This window comes from Adiantum capillus-veneris, chromosome 21 (assembly GCF_014529385.1).
Source record: "Adiantum capillus-veneris isolate H3 chromosome 21, ASM1452938v2, whole genome shotgun sequence".
Classification (NCBI taxonomy): domain Eukaryota; kingdom Viridiplantae; phylum Streptophyta; class Polypodiopsida; order Polypodiales; family Pteridaceae; genus Adiantum; species Adiantum capillus-veneris.
Window position 1 is genome coordinate 143,753,917 of NC_140951.1, and position 18,128 is coordinate 143,772,044.

General features: G+C 43.7%; 1 protein-coding gene across 1 annotated transcript in view; it reads right to left on the reverse strand.

The window, feature by feature from the left end:
• The window catches only part of LOC147431871 (adenine nucleotide transporter BT1, chloroplastic/mitochondrial-like), a 63,598-nt gene extending 45,881 nt beyond the window's left edge, over window positions 1-17,717 (reverse strand). The window contains exon 1 of the mRNA XM_086494339.1: window positions 16,843-17,717. Within this exon, the coding sequence (XP_086350465.1) occupies window positions 16,843-17,529 (687 nt within the window). The 5' untranslated portion in view covers window positions 17,530-17,717. The remainder of the gene's footprint in view (window positions 1-16,842) is intronic.
• Between the last annotated feature and the right edge of the window lie 411 nt (window positions 17,718-18,128).

Consider the following 18,128-nt stretch of genomic DNA (forward strand, 5'->3'; position numbering starts at 1 on the left):
TTGAATACAAGAAAGAAATACCGAAAGGGCCGCCAGCCTTTGGGGCCAACAAGTGTGGACATCTACTTGGTAGCACTCTAGCTTTCAAGCCGCGTATCTTGAAGTGTTAATCCCCGTCACAGGTTTTATTTGCAACTTTCTTTGTGTCCTAAAGTCTAGAGTAAAGTTTCGGGTGAAAGCCAAAGTCTACCGCCCTACGGGCCGGTTTCATGGTTCCATTGGATAGAATAACTTTTTCCTCAAGAAGTGAGCCTCGGTTGGTTTGGTGAAGACACAGAGTAGAAGAACGTGGGATTACAATATGGCTGACAAAGGCAAGGACATTATGGGAAAGGGTTCCTCTTCGAAGAAGAGGCAAAAAATTCCTCGTGTTTGAGGTTGGCGAGAGTTCACGGCCACCCCGGTCTGTACCTCCTATTGATGTGAATGTTCTCCCAATGCAGGGCTTTATGACTGGGCAACTTGAAGATGATGCGTTCAAGACTTAGTTATTTGCCGCTGTGAATGTGTTTTCTCGACTGGTGCAAAACCCAAGGTTTATGGAGTTTTTGCAAGCACCACCAATGCCACAACAGTCAAGGCAACTCACACAACCCGTGGAGCCTGTTGAAGCTCACCCCAAGTACTTCATGCGTCTCACCAGGATAGGGAACACTTGCATAGTGCGGAGTCAGGGGCTCCAAAACAGGTTCCTTCCATCCTTGAACACGTGGTTAGGACGCCTATTTACAGGCTTTGCTTGTTCAACCCGCCACCTTCCCAAGCCCGCATGTGTTACAGGGACAAGGAACCAGTTTCCAGGCAATGCATCAAGTTTCTCCACAACCTACACTATTTCAGGGAGGATCTGTGTTCCAAAGTATGGCTGGTTATGCGCATGGAAACACATGTATGGTAGCATCAGCATGCACCAAGGCTTTCAAAGCAACCAGGGCCAGTTTGAGGTTCCACAAGGTAATTTTAGCATGGCTCGTTTTTCTAGACAACAGGCAGATACGGCACCTACGACGCAAAATGTCAATGGCCAAGGCGCGCCGATGATCCCTATCACAGTGCCCATGTTGCAAACAATTCCCTACGACAATTTGGGGGCACAGGAGAAACCAAAAGCTTAAAAAGAAGGTGGTGCAGCTGTAAAGTTTAGCACTTTCAGCCGCTTTGAGAATAAGACAAAGGCTCTTACTTTCCTCCAACAATTTGATACAACTGATGAAGGGGGGAATTTTACAGAGGCCTCTAAGGTCAAGAAAGCTAGCACTTTCTTCAAAGACAATGCGCTTACATGGTGAATGACATTGTTGATGCAAGGACAGGCACTTGCCACATGGGTATACTTCAAACAAATGTTCGCATCTACATGGCTGTCAAATGAATTTGAAGTTGATGTCATGACGATTGGCACCAACTCACTGCGGCTACTTGCAAGAGCCTACAGGAGTACAATCGGAGGTTCTCCAAAGCATTGCTCTCAGTAACCTCCTATAGGTTTGTGTCACTGACAGAGCAGATTGAGAAGAATTGTTGTGGGCTGCCTAGAGGGCTTCGGGATTACTGTACAAAGAACGGAATGGCTACCCTCACTCAACTTATGGAAGTTTCCAACATGGTCTTGCCTTATTGAAGGGAGAGGACATTGGGTTCTCGGGCAACACAAAAGGGAGGCAACAAAAGAAAAATTCAGCAAAGAAGCCCTTTGTCAAAACGGCTCGTGAAGCACCACACGGGTCATAAAAGGACAACAAGGATAAGGACTCAGCCAAAACTTCTAGAGCACAGGCAAAGAAGCCAAAAAGGGAGCCTTTTGTGCGCAAGACGCTTGAGGAAAAGAAGGTCTTGAAGGCTGAAAATAAATGCTTTATATGCGAACAGCTTGGTCACTTTGTTGCAGATTGTCCACAAAGGAAAAGGCCAACTGATTCGGATGATAACGAAGATAAGAAAGGAAAGAAGCTTAAGCCCATGACAAGGTTTGGTGCCAGATATGGTGGGTGACAGGCCAAGTACAGATGCCAACGAGTTATGCAAAGCATGGGGTAAAGTCAGAGATCAGACGGCACTCATGTTCTTTGATCCAAGTGCCAAAGCAAACTTTATATCACCAGAGTTGGATATGAAGCTCGGCATCAGAGCTGAAGAGATGGGGTACACAACAGAGGCAAGGTTAGCATGTCCTAGCCACTCAGAGTGTGTGACACCCATCATTGGAAAACTACGTCTGCATATTCAGTCATATGTGGACACTGAAGAGTTCTATATCATGCCATTGGAAGGGTGTGATGCACTAATGGGAATCCCGTGGATGTTCAAAGCACATGGTGTACTGGATGTCTTCGACAAAACGATCACCTTTTAGAATAGAGACAAAACTCATGTTTTGGATGTAAAGCTCAAAGGGGAGTCTGTCCAAACTCCCTATTGTATCTACTTCGGCTATCACTTCTGTGATTAAAAATCATCTTTTTGTGTACTTGATATTCGCACGTGATGTTTCAGATAATTGACAGTCAAATTTATTTGTGTTAGATAATGAAAGGTCAACATTTTAACGAGAGTTTTTATTCATTACCGTTGCAATTGCCGTTGGAGAGGCCTGAGGACCATGCGATAGTTTTGGTGCCAGGGTGTAGCCCACCGAACGGACCTCCCTACAAGGTTAGTGCGGCGCAGGAGAGAGATTATGAGCCAAGTAGAGGAGCTTTTAGAGAAGGGGCTGCTTCATCCTAGTTCTTCACCCTTTTGCTCCCCAGTGCTTTTAGTGTAGAAGAAGGATGCCTCTTTGCGCATGTGTATTGACTATCGTGCGTTGAACAAGAATACCATCAAGAACAAGTTTCCTATCCCAAGAATTAATGTTATTCTTGCCCGTTTAGAGCGTACTGCAATTTTACGCAGGATAGACCTTGAGAGTGGGTACCATCAGATTCGTATAAGGCCAGAGGATGTGCACAAGACTGCGTTTAGAACGACATTTGGTCTTTATGAGTTCTTAGTGATGTCATTTGGTCTTACAAATGCTCCTGCCAGGTTCAATAGAATGACGGACCGGGTTTTCCGCTGGCATAAGAAGTTTGTTGACACATTCTTTGACGACATGATACTCTACTCAAAGAATGAAGAGGAGCAAAGGCGTCACTTGACCATTGTGTTCGAAGAGTTGGGCTGTCACTTTCCTGGGCACATAGTGTCTAAGGATGGTATCAGTATAGATCCTGCAAAGGTTAAATATCGCCTCTTTCCACCTTTGTACTTTTCTTTGGTCCTTCCCGGACAACTAAGGCTGTTCCTTTGCCTTTGTCCATTGTCTTTCTATTGGTTTCTTCAGTAAGCAGACTTCCTTCTACACGTGATATGTTCAAACCATCTGGAGGTGCAGAATTACTCAAAGTTGTGCTAAAAGTGTCCCAACTTTCCGGCAATGTGATCAACAGGAACATAGCTCTAACAGGTTCATCAAACTTGACACCTTGAGCTGACAACTGACTATAGATTGTGTTGAATTCATTCAGATGATTGGACATAGGTGTCCCTTCTTTCATCTTCAAGTCAACAAGCTTCTTAAGCGACTTTCCATCCTGAAACCTACACCAAAAATTAGGGTTAGGTTATTTGTTAGGTGCAGCGGAATGAATATTTGTGCTTTGCTCAAGATGAGTGCTCCGAACTGTGCTCAAGGTTCCTTTTGTTCTTATGGAAGGTAGAGCCTTCCGTTCTGAATCAGAGAATGCTATGATCACAAACAAAGTCAATGGACACTGTGCGTGCAAGTGTATGAGACTCAGAGATAGAGAGAGAAGAGAGATACGACACCAGAGACGTAAAACCCTCCTCTGAAGGCCCCACTCTCGTCGACGAGAGTGATCTACTATTGATTGCACAATCTGGTACAAACAGTATCCATGAGACTAATGCAAGTCTAGGCTATGTTGACGACGACGGCAGGGATGACGAGGCCGACACTAGGGCTGAAATCTGCAATCTTTCTACTGCTGTCCAAAAACGCTATGGGCAGAAATCTGCGACTAGTCCAAAAACGCTGATTTTGGGACTGTTTTCGTAGGTCTTTGACGCTGAAAATCTACAGGTCTAGGGCTGAAAACTGAGGTTCTTCAAGACTGAAAACTCGGCTGAATCTGCTACCTTCTTAGGGCTGAATCTTGCTAGTCTTCTATTGCTAAAATGGCGATGTCTGCAACCGATGGGATCTTCTAAAACGCTAGGCTTATGTGTTTCTGAAAAACGCTAGGGAAGGTTCCTCAAAAACGATAGCTGGATGGGTCTGTTGGCGATCCTTGCCTGAAGAAAAAATGCTAGGCTACTGGGTTTTCCGCTGTGAAGTGAAACCGGCCTGTGGGGCGGTAAACGTTGGCTTTCACCCGAAATTCTTTACTTTAAACACACACACACAAAGTACTTTGCAAAGGGAACCTACGACGGGAATTAAAACTTAAGCACACACACGGCTCGGAAGCTAGAATGCTCTGAGCAAACGCCGACAACCTGTAGGCCCCAAAATTGGCGCCCCTTTCGGTATTTCTTTATACTTTGAGAGGGTAAATTTACAAAGTAGTCCTGGGAATCCTTTGTCTATATCCAACTAGATACCACTTGATTTGGCCAAATTTTGGCAACATAACAACCCCAAAACTTGCGCGAAACCAATTCCCCAGTTGGAACCGACTTCCATTGGCATAAACCCTCTGATTCCTGCTACAAAACAGTAAATTCAGCACGCTGTATTTACTGGTTTTTGCCCTCTTTTCAGCCCCAAACAATCCCCTAACTGTCCTCTGCCAGTGGGGCACTATTCCCAATGGTTCTAGCGTCCGTATGGCTGAAAAACAGTCAATTTACAACGCATACACAGCGCTGAAAACGCACCTATACGGTGAGGTTATGACCCTTACCGGTGCCTGCTTTGGAGTAGCAGTTAGCTACCCCTGTTCCTGCTCAAGGAGGCTCTTGCCTCAGCACAAACGCATGAACCAACACAGTTGTACATCAGTCAAATGAAGAGCCCTCTTGTGGGGCATCACATAACTGCACGTAGGGGAGAGAGAGAGCAGTGTGTAGTGTGCAAGTCACCACTCCTAGCACCACACTATACATAGAGAGGAAAGCAAGCACTCCAAAGCTCTTAACCTGTGAGACAGGTTCTCAATGAAGCATCCCCCCCCAGCATAAATCGAGCGTCCCCTCTCTTGCCCTTGACCTGTAATGCATCTGTGAACAAATAGATACAAAAAGAGGAAGATTTTCATGGCTGCCAAAACCTGCGTATCGTTGAAAACGAAGCAAAACGGCCTTATAAACACGCATATGATGCCTTCCAATGCTGAAAATGAGCTCCTAGGCAAAGTCATGGGGAGCTCAAAAATGGAGAGAAATGGTTGAAAATCAGAGTTAACAACCTCCAAAACTGCTCCAAAAAGGCAGTTACGAGTTTTGTTCTCCCAGACTTGGTAAATTGACCAAAAAGTGTCACTTGGCACTCATACATGCAATTTCCTTGCATTGGCCTTCCTACTTAAAAATCTCTCAACTGGTGCATCAGTTGACTTTGCAACAGAGTAATAAAATGTTTCCCTTGTCATTCTGAAGGTAATGACGCGAACACATTTCATGCCTTAAAATAGCAGTTCCCTAATTTTTAAAAGATGCTTCCATTGGGCTTCCACTGGTCATCTGACCATCTATCCTCATTGGGACCGTATCCAAAGTGCAATCTGACCCAACTGTCGGATACTTTTTGTTGGTGATCCCACCTTGACTTTATGTCTTTATTAAGTTCACTTCCTAGTATCCACCAACTTGCTAAGTGCAACAGGGGGACCTAGACATCCTTTTACTTTACAAGTTCCAGTGTTGACCAACTTCCCGTCCTACTTTCCAACAAAAGTCACTTAACAATAACAAGTGAAAAATGTCAAAAATAGGTAAAATAGACTAAGTGCATTGAAAAATTTCCCTAATGGATTCTGATGGGAATGCTTATGATCATGCTGTGTGCAACCAACCAAAGGATATGCATCTACACTAAGTGACTGGGCATGCACGGTCTACGAATACTTTCCAACAAAAGTCACTTAAAAATAACAAGTGAAAAATGTCAAAAATAGGTAAAATAGGCTAAATCCATTGAAAAATTTCCCTAATGGATTCTGATGGGAATGCTCATGATCATGCTGTGTGCAACCAACCAAAGGATATGCATCTACACTAAGTGACTGGGCATGCACGGTCTACGAATAGACTCACAAAAGTGCCAGATCACTACTAAATCTAGACTAACTGGACTGACTGAACCCTGATCATGCTGTACCTTGTCCACAGAAACATAGGGCTGGATGTGTCACGTGACATCTCCTTCTTTTCAAAGAGAGTTATTGTTACCGAACTGTATGGTGTCGAGGGAGATCGCCAATAGCATCCGGAATCCTGGAAGGGACTCTTCGCCGGCCCACTCTGATGTGTGGGTCGTGCGGTACTTGAACTTCATAAAGGTCTGCAACGCTTGCTTCTTTGGGCCGCGTCGAAAACGACACAGTCTTCTGTGGCTCCTTCAATGCTTCAACTTCGTCTAGAGTCATGCTTCTTTCTTCTTCAAGAATCTCCATGGCTGAAAATTCGTGAAACCATTTCCAACACAAAACCATGAACATACCTATTCCATGTAAAGTGAGTGGAAAAAATCTTGTCTTCCTCAAAGACTGTGCATGTAATGTAAATGAACCAATAGACGGAGTGCTAAACCGCTCACCACACACACGCAAACATGAGATCGAATCTCTCTTTGATCTAAAGCAATCAACTGTGGCAATTCACAACGAAAATGCCCATGCTTGGTGCTCGTACTTTCATGTGCTCATTCTACAAATGTGTCATGCCAAGGAAGAGACATGGAATGTGACTTCCTTACATACATACTTTTCAGCTTTCCATGAAAAATCCGCATACATTCGTGCTCATTCATGAGTGAAACGTGCTCAACGTACAATGTCATGCCTAGGAAAAGGGCTCACATAAAGATGCTGACTAAAATACAAGAAATGATCACGAATGAAACACTCGAACAATGCATGAGTATTAATCATGCGAACACATACTACTTCTTTAGACCTAGGCTCGAGAGCCAAGATCGCTTCTACTTGAATGATCGAATCGTCCTACAAGGGTTCTTGGACCTCAACTCGAAAGCCAAGATCGATTCTTCGTGATTGATCGAATCTACAATGAGGTTAGCTTCGCTAGAAAAAGCATCCACTAACACATCATCCTCGTGAACAATCACATTATCTTCATGCAACTCATCATGCTTGTGAGAAATCACATCTTTATCATGCAAATCATCATGCTTTTCCTTATCATCCAAATCATCATGCAAATCATTGTCATTCAAATCATCATGCTTATCATAATCATGCAAATCATGAGTGTCTTGCTTTGGAGAAGAAGAGACTGAGAAAGTCTCCTTCTCCTGAATCCATTCAATCTTGTCCTGCATATTAGCAATGAGAGATGGAGAATGAACAATGTCCTCTTCACGAATAACAATGGGAGAATCACTTTTGGCATGGAGAGTGAGAGTGTTAGCCTCCCAATCAATGAGAGGGTTAAGATCACGGAACCATCAAATGCCCAAAATCATCACATCCTGAGAGAGGAGACAACAAATCTTCTAGTGAAGGCAGCTTGTTGAATTGCAAACAACACACCAAGACACTCTTGCGTGATGAGAGTGTCCATACCGAGAACAAAGCCAGAGACCTCGAGAGGAGATTTCTGACTAACTTCTAGGTGGGCTCTCTCAACAAGAGAGGGACTGATCACATCATGCATACTACCTGGGTCAAACATTATGACAAAACGCTGCCCCGACACATGACCATAACATTTAATGAGAGAATCATCAATGGGAGGGTCAAGAGAAAATTGGGGTACACTCGTGTTATCATTAATTGCATTGACAAAGGAAGTGGGTTCTGTGGATTCTTTAGATTCATTCGATTCAAGCTTAGGACATATTCTTTTTATGTGACCCTTAATGTGACAATGAAAACATCGACTTTCCTTAGAATAAGTGCTTTGCTCTTCCCACGTGATGTATCCTCCTACAATTCTTTGTGCTGCCTTTTCATATGGAGTAAGCTTAGGTTCAGCAATTGTGTTAGCCTTACCCTTAGATTCATTGGAAGAATTCTTTTCCGAGAGACTGTTGGAAGATTGGTTAGAAGAGTTATCATTCTTATCGTTCCGAGGGTTTTGGGAAGTCTGCGAGGTACTTGTGGAAGTCTTGTTCTCCTTGGGCTTTCTCTTCTTGTGCTTCATCTCCTGTGCGAGAGCAATCGCTACCGCCTTGTTGAGATCGATTGGGTCGAAGACTTCTACATCAAACTTGATATAGTCGTCTAACCCAAAAAGGAATGCCTCTTTGCGTTCATCATCCGACTTGCGTAATTGGGTACCTAGCTATAAAACATGATTAGAAAAATACATAACAGGCATACCATTTTGCTTGAGAGCGCGCCAATCTTCCTTCAATCCTGCTAGGTACTGAGGTGGCATAAACCGCACCTTGAGCTTGTCTTGGAAATCAACCCAATTGAAGGAAAGGAACGTGAATTCGTCGGCTTCCTCTAGGTGCACGGCTAATTGTGCCTCTTGCCACGCGTGGTACCAATTAATGGCATCACCGACAAGGTACATGGCTGCAGTCAAAACTTTGCTATTTCCTTTCTTCTTAGTTGTCGCAAAATAAGCATTAAATTGATGCAACCAAGAATGAATAACCGTAGCATAGATCTTACCATCATACTTACTGAAAGTCAACTTCTCTGTGACTGGATGGTTGAAATCCACATCGTGGCTTACGCCACTTGAGGAACTCCCACAATCTTTGGTTGGTTCGTACTTCAAGGCAAGCGCTTGTCGAACCAATTCTCGAGTGCGTAGTTCTCATTGAGCCTCACGCTCGATCTCCAAGGCCACTCTTTGAGCTTCACGCTCGGCCTTTCGTTTTGCTTTTCTTTCGTTTCGTTCATTGCGCTCGCGTTCTAAAGCAAGGCGATTTGCTTCTTATTGTTCGGCAATTCTTCCATTTCTTTCTTCGTGCTCGCGGTCCTTGGCTTACTGTTGTTCTGCTTTTCTTGCTAGTTGTGCCAACGCAACTCGATTCGTTTCTTGTTGTTGTGCCATCATCTCCAACATCGACTTGACCATCTCCTCCATAGAAGTTGGTACAACTCGTGGCGTAGATGGTGTAGATGGCAAAGGGGGAGGGTCGGAAAAATCTCTTGGTGGAGAGAACTCTTCGTCGCCTGTCTCATGCCCACCACCTGTATGCGAAGTATCCATTCCACTTCGGGTGATGACCATGCACTAGGGTCTTGGATTCTTGGATTCTTGAGGTTCTTACAGTTCTTGAGGATCTTGAGGGCTTCTTTCGCTTGCAATCTGTGTTTGAGAAGGATCTTCTCTTCACCCGAGTTCTACTCCTTTCTGCGGACGCACCACTTGGCGGCCTTGCGCTCACAACAAGGTTGCTTTTTCCCACCTCGCGTCGAGTGGCCGGCCGCTAAGGGCACGGTCCGCTCTCAATGAGTGAAAAGAGACACAAGGGGAGGTTGGACAAGCCCTTCTTTCTTGGGATTCATGTCACTCTTCAAAAACAAGATTAGGAATCGATACGCCCAAGCGAACTTGGGTTCTTGCGATCGCAACAGAAGAAGAAGAAGAAGAAGAATTGGGTAAGCCTTCAAACTTGACACGCTTCTTCTGTTTCTTTGCCTTGTCGAATGTCGACCGACGACCCAAATATCCCGTTCGAAGCATCTAAGTATCCTGAAAAAAAAAACCAAACTTGATCGAGTGGCCACCTTCCTTAAACTCTCGGACTTTCTTGCTTTTATCTTCGAGAAAGTCATACTGGTTAGCTTTGTAAAAAAATTCTTCTTGTTCGCATAAAAGTTTCCGTCATGGGAATCTGAGCTGTCTATAGACGAGTCCTTAGTAGAACTGTCAGTCTATGGGCGAGATGTAGCCTTCTTTGCCTTTTTCTTACCCTTTCCGAAGCTTTGTTTCTTGCTTCGCTTTTTGCTTTTTCAGTCTTCTTCGCTCGAGTTTGAAGAGCTAGAAGAACTGTCAGAAGAAGAAGAAGAAGAAGAAGAAGAAGAATTGGGTAAGCCTTCAAACTTGACACGCTTCTTTTGTTTCTTTGCCTTGTCGAATGTCGATCGACGACCCAAATATCCTAGGAAGTCGGTGCCTTTCTTCTGCTTTTTGCCGTGCTTTTTGTCTTTCTTTTGCACGCCGAAAAGCTGAGCAATCCGTGCATCAACCACGTTCTCCAGTTCCTTCTCCGTATATTTCTTAGAGACAGAAGGTTTCTTGAGAGCGGGTTTCGGGAGTGGTGTTGTGGTTCTCTGCCACTCCGTCTGTACCTCTTCCAAAGAGGTCTGGTTCATATATTTTGCCATCTTCAGGTCCTTGGCAAAATTGAGCATCATCTTTGTTGCATCGCCAATCAATTGACAACGCTCCATCTCTTGCTGCTCCGCTTGAGTAGGCCTAGGCGGGCCATACTCCGTGCCAGAATCTTCGTTGTGATCCCTGCCCGCATCTCCAGATTCAGAGGGAGTCGACTGATCATTGCCTAAAGCCGTAGGTGTCGCGGAAAAAAAAATTTGGGATCGGATTTCCCGTAGAAGAGAAATCGGCCGTGCTCTGATACCACTGTAACAGACTTGGACACTCCAAGTCAAGAATCAATCACAACAGCACCAAATAACCACTTCAAACAATTCACAAATCACAATAGATTTGCACTGGCGCGACGGAGTTCCGTGCCTAGAGATATTGGCCCCAAAGACTTGCGCCCCTTTCAGTATTTCTTTTTGTATTAATCAATCATCAAAGTACAAGAGAGCGGTTAGGGTTTCACTCTCAGACTCTTCGTCCAGATGCTCTGAGAAGTGAAGCCCTCACCACTTATTTAAAGGTTACAAGGGATGCCCAAAAGCAAAGCCCCAAAAGCTTCAAAATCAAAAGCCCTGAGAGCAAAAGCTCTTTTCCCTCTCTCACAAAGAGTTTCTGAAAGCAAAAGCAAATTCTCTCTCTCTCTCTCTCTCTCTCTCTCTCTCTCTCTCTCTCTCTCTCTCTCTCTCTCTCTCAAGGAGAGCAATAAAAAGCAATTATGGTTTTTTGGCCAAAAGCTGAGATTTGCGTTGCTCAAAATTATCCCAAAAAAAAAAAAGGACCTCTGCGATTTCCAAAAATTAGGGTTTGTGGCAAAAATTAGGATTTGCAAGTTTTTTTAGGGTTTCTGCTATCCACCACGTCATCACTTTGTGACATTTGTGCACGTCGCCATGTAGTGCATACGAGCAGGAAGGGGCTCTGATACCAATGTTAGTCCCTCACCGAATCCATCCTGCACACATGACATGACACAAGTCAAACTCACACCTAGACACACATAGTGAGCAGACATCAAGCTCAGTTCCTAGCCATAGAGCCAATACTGGCTTCACCCCAGAGCTGCCAAGCGGGCAAGCCTCTACCACAAGAGCCAATGTCCGATACCATCGAGGCTTCGAGCCCACACCAGTATGGGTCTGCGAGCAAAGCTGCCAAGGGCTAAGAGTCCAAGTGAGGTGATTACACAAGATGTCTCACAAATGAGACCCAAGTCTTATTTATAGGACTTAATAACCAAAGGGCCATGTTCAGACTTAATAACCAAAGTGAGGTGATTACACAAGATGTCTCACAAATGAGACCCAAGTCTTATTTATAGGACTTAATAACCAAAGGGCCATGTTCAGACTTGCCGGACATATTGCAAATGCCCATCCTGATGTCTGGGGACATAACAGTAGTTCCTTCCAATGGGTAATGGTCTTCAAGTCGAGTCCCTAGCAATAATTCTTTACTTATTAATCAGATAAAGTCACAATTATTCTTCTTCGACCACGCTCTAATCAGGTTTTTACAAATGGCACCAGACATCAATGATGGGCACTATGGCCTTCAAGAGTAACCTGCTTCCAAACATTGTGGCCCAAAAATTGCCACATCAACATCTCATCACAACCATCTTGTGCATGGGCCATCATCTCGTCTATGTTAAAGGCCGCCTGCTTTAGGCTATACTTCAACTCTAGATTGAAAGAAATGACTCAAAGAAAAGCATCCCTTTTGGTTATAAGATTGTAGAGTGTCTGACTTGAACCACAAGTGGTTCAAAAAAGTCAAAATATCCACCTCATATGCTAGTGTCAACCAAAGGGAAGCGAACAACTATTTGAGTCCCACCCAAACCTTTGATGCTTGTCCATGAAGTAAAAGGACGACCACCATTTCAAAGCATTCCCTTCAAGAAAGAAAAATGCTTTTGAGGCTTCAAAGAAGAAGTACCAGGAGAAAGCAGTATCAAACTACTAGGTAAAACTCATCTAGAGATCCTAGATGATACGAAGGTGTCAAACTCGACGCTTTGGCCCCCTTCTTTGTAATCCTTCTGATCCTCCATTGAAGCCAATTGACCATATGTATGCATTAGGTCATAGAACTTCAAGTATAGTTATCAAGAACGAGGAACGGGGAATGAGGAACAAGGATGACAATTGGTATGAAATGCCATTCCCTGTTTCAGACACTCGCGTCCGAAACACGAAACGGGGATTTGGAACGGGAAACTAGATTGGGAACGGGAAATGGCGATCGGGAACGGGCAACGATGACCTGAAAAGGGCCATTCCATGTAACTATGCATAGAAGTGGGTTGTCGTTTGTGCCAAAAGTTGTGTCGAAGATTGAAGGCACCCTCCTCCATTCTTGGAGCTCTTTGCCTAGGATGCTTATATACTAGCCTTGGGGGCCATAAGTACCCCCCTAACCAAATTACCCTACCCAAGATTTAACAGATAAGTAAAATAAATACCTAAAGCCAAAACTAAATATTGGGATCACATTGGGCTATTCACTTGAGATGCTATAAACATTTAACACCCAATCTGTAGCTCATAGTGGACATAAATAGTGAGACCAAGTCGATGAAGAAGCTACCATGGACACTCCAGCAACAACTGTCATGCTCGATACACCTCGGATTTGCTATTATCAATGTGTCCCCTGAGAAAAAATGCCATCTTGAGCACCAGTTGCCTCTACTACGTCCAAGAATTCCCATTCGTGAACTGTGAACTCATCACGTCCAAACTTCCTAGATGTTGAACTTTGAAACACATCCTATCCATAATCCAACCAACAACAATGGATCGGTGCACTCATCCATAATGTTTTAGATATGTCGCATTGGTTCCTTGCGAGATGCATGTGCATAGAGCTTTGACCCACAAGTTCAAACACTGATAGGTCAAAATCATTTGTAGGGAGCATTGTTTGCCCCTCTTTGCCACTCACAAGCCTCTCCCTAGCTTAAGCTGACTAGTGGCAGGCCACAGCAACGGCATCCAATTGACTAGAAGGAGGGAGTCCTTGCCAATGCAATCTCCAACAAACTTATTATTGTCCTTCCCAGAGTCATTAAGACTACTTCCTCATTATGCTTGTCTTTGCCTTTGAATCTGCAATCTTTAGACGAAGAACTACACTTCCCACATTTCTAACAACGGCTAATGGACTGCTTTCTAGAATCCGAAGCAACAAGTGCTTCACCATCTTTGTTGGAAACTCGAATTTTGATTGATTAACATGGCGTCTTCCTCAATGAGAAAAGAGTTAAGATCATCAAATTCCAGCTATTAGCGTAGTGTCCTGGACACCGTCTCGTGCTCCTCAAGCAATTTCGTGAGCAACTAACTGAGTACTTGGCAATGCACTTTTTCATAACCGATAGTTGTTCATGAATAACCTTTGCCTTCTCAAGAAAAGATTGCATGGAACTTCCAGTTGGAAACTTGATGGCAAATAACCGTCCAAGAAGGGTGACCACTTGCATCGTAGAATCCCAATCAAGCATTCCAACGAGCTTGGACCACATAGCATTGGCAATCTTCAAAGTTTGTATGGCTCGAGAAATTTTCTTCGTATGAAATTCTGCAATGGCCGACATTGCCTTCATATTGCTCGCATCCCAATCAACGCATGATTTTAGATGCTCCTCATCGTGAAGGCGGGTGTACCTATTGTTGCTATCCCTCGTGGGACGCGTCTCCGAGTCCTTGGCTATATGCCATAAGCCTTTCCACATAAACCAAAGTCGCATGGTCAAATTTCTTAAGCATAATTATCCCCGTTTAGTTGGGAGCCATGTCGCAGGTGTAAGATCTGGAAACTTGAGTTGTCCTCCTTCTCGCACTCCAATAGGCTTCTTACAAATTACAATCCCCCAAGCCGCTCTAGACAAGGCAAAACTCCCTGCAACTTTCGCAAGCCCCCAAGGGAGTCCTTGCTCCCAAGCCCTCCAAGAACTCGGTGTTTAAAACGAAATTCTGAATGGGCTCCCAAGCAATGGTCGTAAGCATAGGCTTCTCAAGACACTCAAGAAAACGACACAGTTGCACTTCCTCTATTGTAGCGTTACAAAACGTTGCAAAGCTTGGAGCTACCGCAAAAGAGTCCCTTTGTGCCCGCCTAGCCTCTCAAAACGCTCTTGCGTTGAGAGGGAAAAGGTCGCCAATATGCTTGCGTTTCAAAGCACTCCAAGGGAGAAGATAGATCGTTGAGTTGCCAACATTCTAAAATGACATTGTCGACAACTTCTCCTTCTTTGCTTCTCAACACGTGCTCTCGACGCCAAGGCTCTGATACCATGTCAAAGTCGACAATGCGAAAGCCATGAACCAAGGGAGAAGCACGAGAGAGAGAGAGAGAGAGAGAGAGAGACTTGTGAACCAACAAACCTTGGCAATGAAATTGATAAAATACAATGGGCTCTTGGGTGCTTAATATACTAGCCTTGGGGACCATAAATACCCTCCTAAGCAAATTGCCCTATCCAAGATTTGACAAATAAGTAAAATAAATCCCTATAGCAGAAAATAAATATTGGGATCACATTGGGCTATTCACTTGAGATAATATAAACTTTAACAATAATACCATTGTAACCAAAATGGCACCGAGTGCCAAATGATAATAACAAATGGAACTGAATATGCAAAATTACACTTTTAAATGAAACTGAAAACTTCACACTTGAGATATGCATTGGCAAGAGTTCCACTCCTAGTAGTTAAGAGGCCTTTGCATGCCTGTTACAATCACGTCACTTGTTCGTACAAATACCACATCAGCCCGCATTTTCCACCGCAAAAGCAACGTGAATCCTGCCGCAAATCACCGGCTTACATGGTCAAATTTTGGCCCTTGAGATCGTAATCGGCAAGAGTCGCATCCTCGTCTATTTGGGTCCGGTCTCCATCATGTCACATCATCACAAATCGTGCTTGGTAGATGACCAAGGCAAAAGCCTCGAAGACTAAGGTCTTAATTGTTTATTTGCAAAAAAATCCATAAGCTATCACATCACGTTTTATAGATAACAAAAGCAAGGCAAACTCAAGCCTTACTTATTTAGCTGCAGTAAAGAATCGATGCTAGGACCCTTTCCATAAACTATTCTCCATTCGTGCACGCAATCTCCGAAGTCAGTCCCTAAGCCCATAGTTGCCTAGGATCACAAGCCATTGTGCTATGATACCATATCACAATATACAATGCAATTGTGGAAGCATAAACACGAGATACCTTAAAGAGTAAAGAGATAAAGAGAAAAATGTTGAACTCCTAGCAATTAAGAGACTTACAATGGAGATAGAAATATCTTGAAAACAAATTTATCCAATATTTACGATGTTACATTAATGAAAGTATTAGAATTGACTATTACTGATAAATGGCTATTGTTTACACTTCGATAGCACTACTTTAGTTAAGAAGAAAGAGTCCACACAATAACAACTAGTTAGAACACTAGCAATCAATTAAATAAGCAAAACCATAATTACAAAAGAAAACAAACTCTAGAGCACAAGACAGTGAGACAGTAAAACAAAAACAATGAGAGAGAGTAAAAGAGGATACACAAGAGAGAAAGAGGGGGGGGGCAGGAGAGTAAGTGTAAGGCCTAAGGCCAAAAGGCCTGCTTTACTCGCACCACCATATTCTGTGCCAAGCATAGAGAGGAAGCAGCCGATACACTCGATAGGGAAGCTCATGAGAAAAACAGCCCACGACCTAATATTTGACAGCTCACGACATCATCAAAACACACATACTCATACACTAGCACCACACACACGCAGCTGCCATTTGAGAATACATGACAAAAGGTAGCACATGTAGTAATGTTTGCTTGTAACTTGATGTCAAATGGAGAAATTGTAAGACAATAATAAAGACTATGACAGCTTATACCATGTCAAATGTCATCTAATGAATCTTAAAACCACAAATTACTGACAATAAACTGAAAAATGAACCCAAGAAAAAAGAATAATAAACCACAGAGTTATATTCATACAACAGAATCAAAGTCCGACCGAGCACTCCAAAGAGGAATTAATCAACCAGTACCATCTTGACTCTTCTGGGTTTAGCAATAAATCTAATTCCAGAAAAAAAAAAGCAGTTGAGAGCTTCATGCTCATGCAATTCAATAAAAATTGAAACACTACATTCATTACTAAAAACAGCTAACATGGCCATGTAAAAGGTAAAAAGAGGTGTATCTGACTTGCAATATGTAGGTTCAAAATGAGCTAATAGTCTAAAACTGCTAAAACATCCACATGGTACATGCATGAACTTTTATTCTCTAATAACTTTTGAACATGCTTTGCACATTTTAAAGGAGTTGAGAAGAAGTGAGAGACTACGAACCTCAATTGCCTTGCTTGGAGCTACGCGAATCACATTAACACCATTGCCTCGGAAAAGCCCTTGCCAGCCCTCGTCTTGCATGATGTGGTTGAACACGTCATGAACAGTGCGTCCACCACTCCCTACCATAAGGTGAGTCCGAATGGTCTCCAAAGGAGCAACTGCAGTCCTTGAAACTGCACCTGCAAATGCACCACTAAGTAATCGCTTGGCAGATGCGTTTCCAACCTTAAACCGCAGAGGCCTGTGATTCCTCTTGCTCTTCTGTCTCTTTTTCACTTTGCGGTCTCCTTCTTCTTCTTCTTCACCTTCGATGCTTTCCTCTAAAGTTTGCGAAAATAGGGATTTGAAGCCAAATTCGGCTATGGAAACAGGACGCATAATGGCATCCCTTCCCTTGAAATGTTTGCTGAGATCCGATTGGACGAAGGAAGCAAATGGCAGTTCTGGCAAGGGTAGCCTCTCTGCAACAAGGTGGCGCATCTGTCTCTGTTTCTGAACAAGGCATGCATTATTGGAGATGCCGGATGGACATGAAAATGTAGGCGATGCAGTTGAAGGAACAGAAGGCGGAGGCGATGGAAGCACACAAGATGAAGATGGAGACGGTAAGGAAGAGGATGCCTCCAATGACGGGAAAGTGCAGAAGAAGGGATGCTGTTCTCTGGTGCTGGTGAAGGATACCATGGCGAGAATTTGTGAAATTTAGTTTTGATAAGGTGCACAGAAAAATAAATGGCAACTTTAACAGAGGAGGAGTTCAGAACCCGCGTTATGTAAACGCTGGGAACTCAAAACACCCCTTTTGATGAGCCTCTTCTGTGCGGATATGACCGAGCATGGAAAAGATGATGATGGCGACGATGCTGGCGTTAATGCTGAAAATTTACCCTAGGAACCTCTCTTTCAACTTTCAAGCTGGCCTGTGGCCTTGAAGTAATGACTGTCCTTGGATAAAAGCAAGCTCAATAAATAATGTGAGCATGACCGTTCTCAGGTTGTTCGATTTGCAAAACTAGGCCTGGTGATGCCTCATAGTACATACAAAAGAACAGGGGGTCTTGAAAGATCCAGCCATGGGATCCAAGGAGGAGAAGTGCATGCACAAAAGCAGAGACGCCAGGCGCCGTTAGGTTTTCAAAAACTAAACTCGGACACATTTTGTAAACTCAGACATCCAATGTGTACACTCAAACAAGCATAAATAAATGTGAACACACCCACATTTCGACAAAATGCATATGCGCGCTTGGTTACCCCATCGAGCTGCCACATCGCCTGTCCAA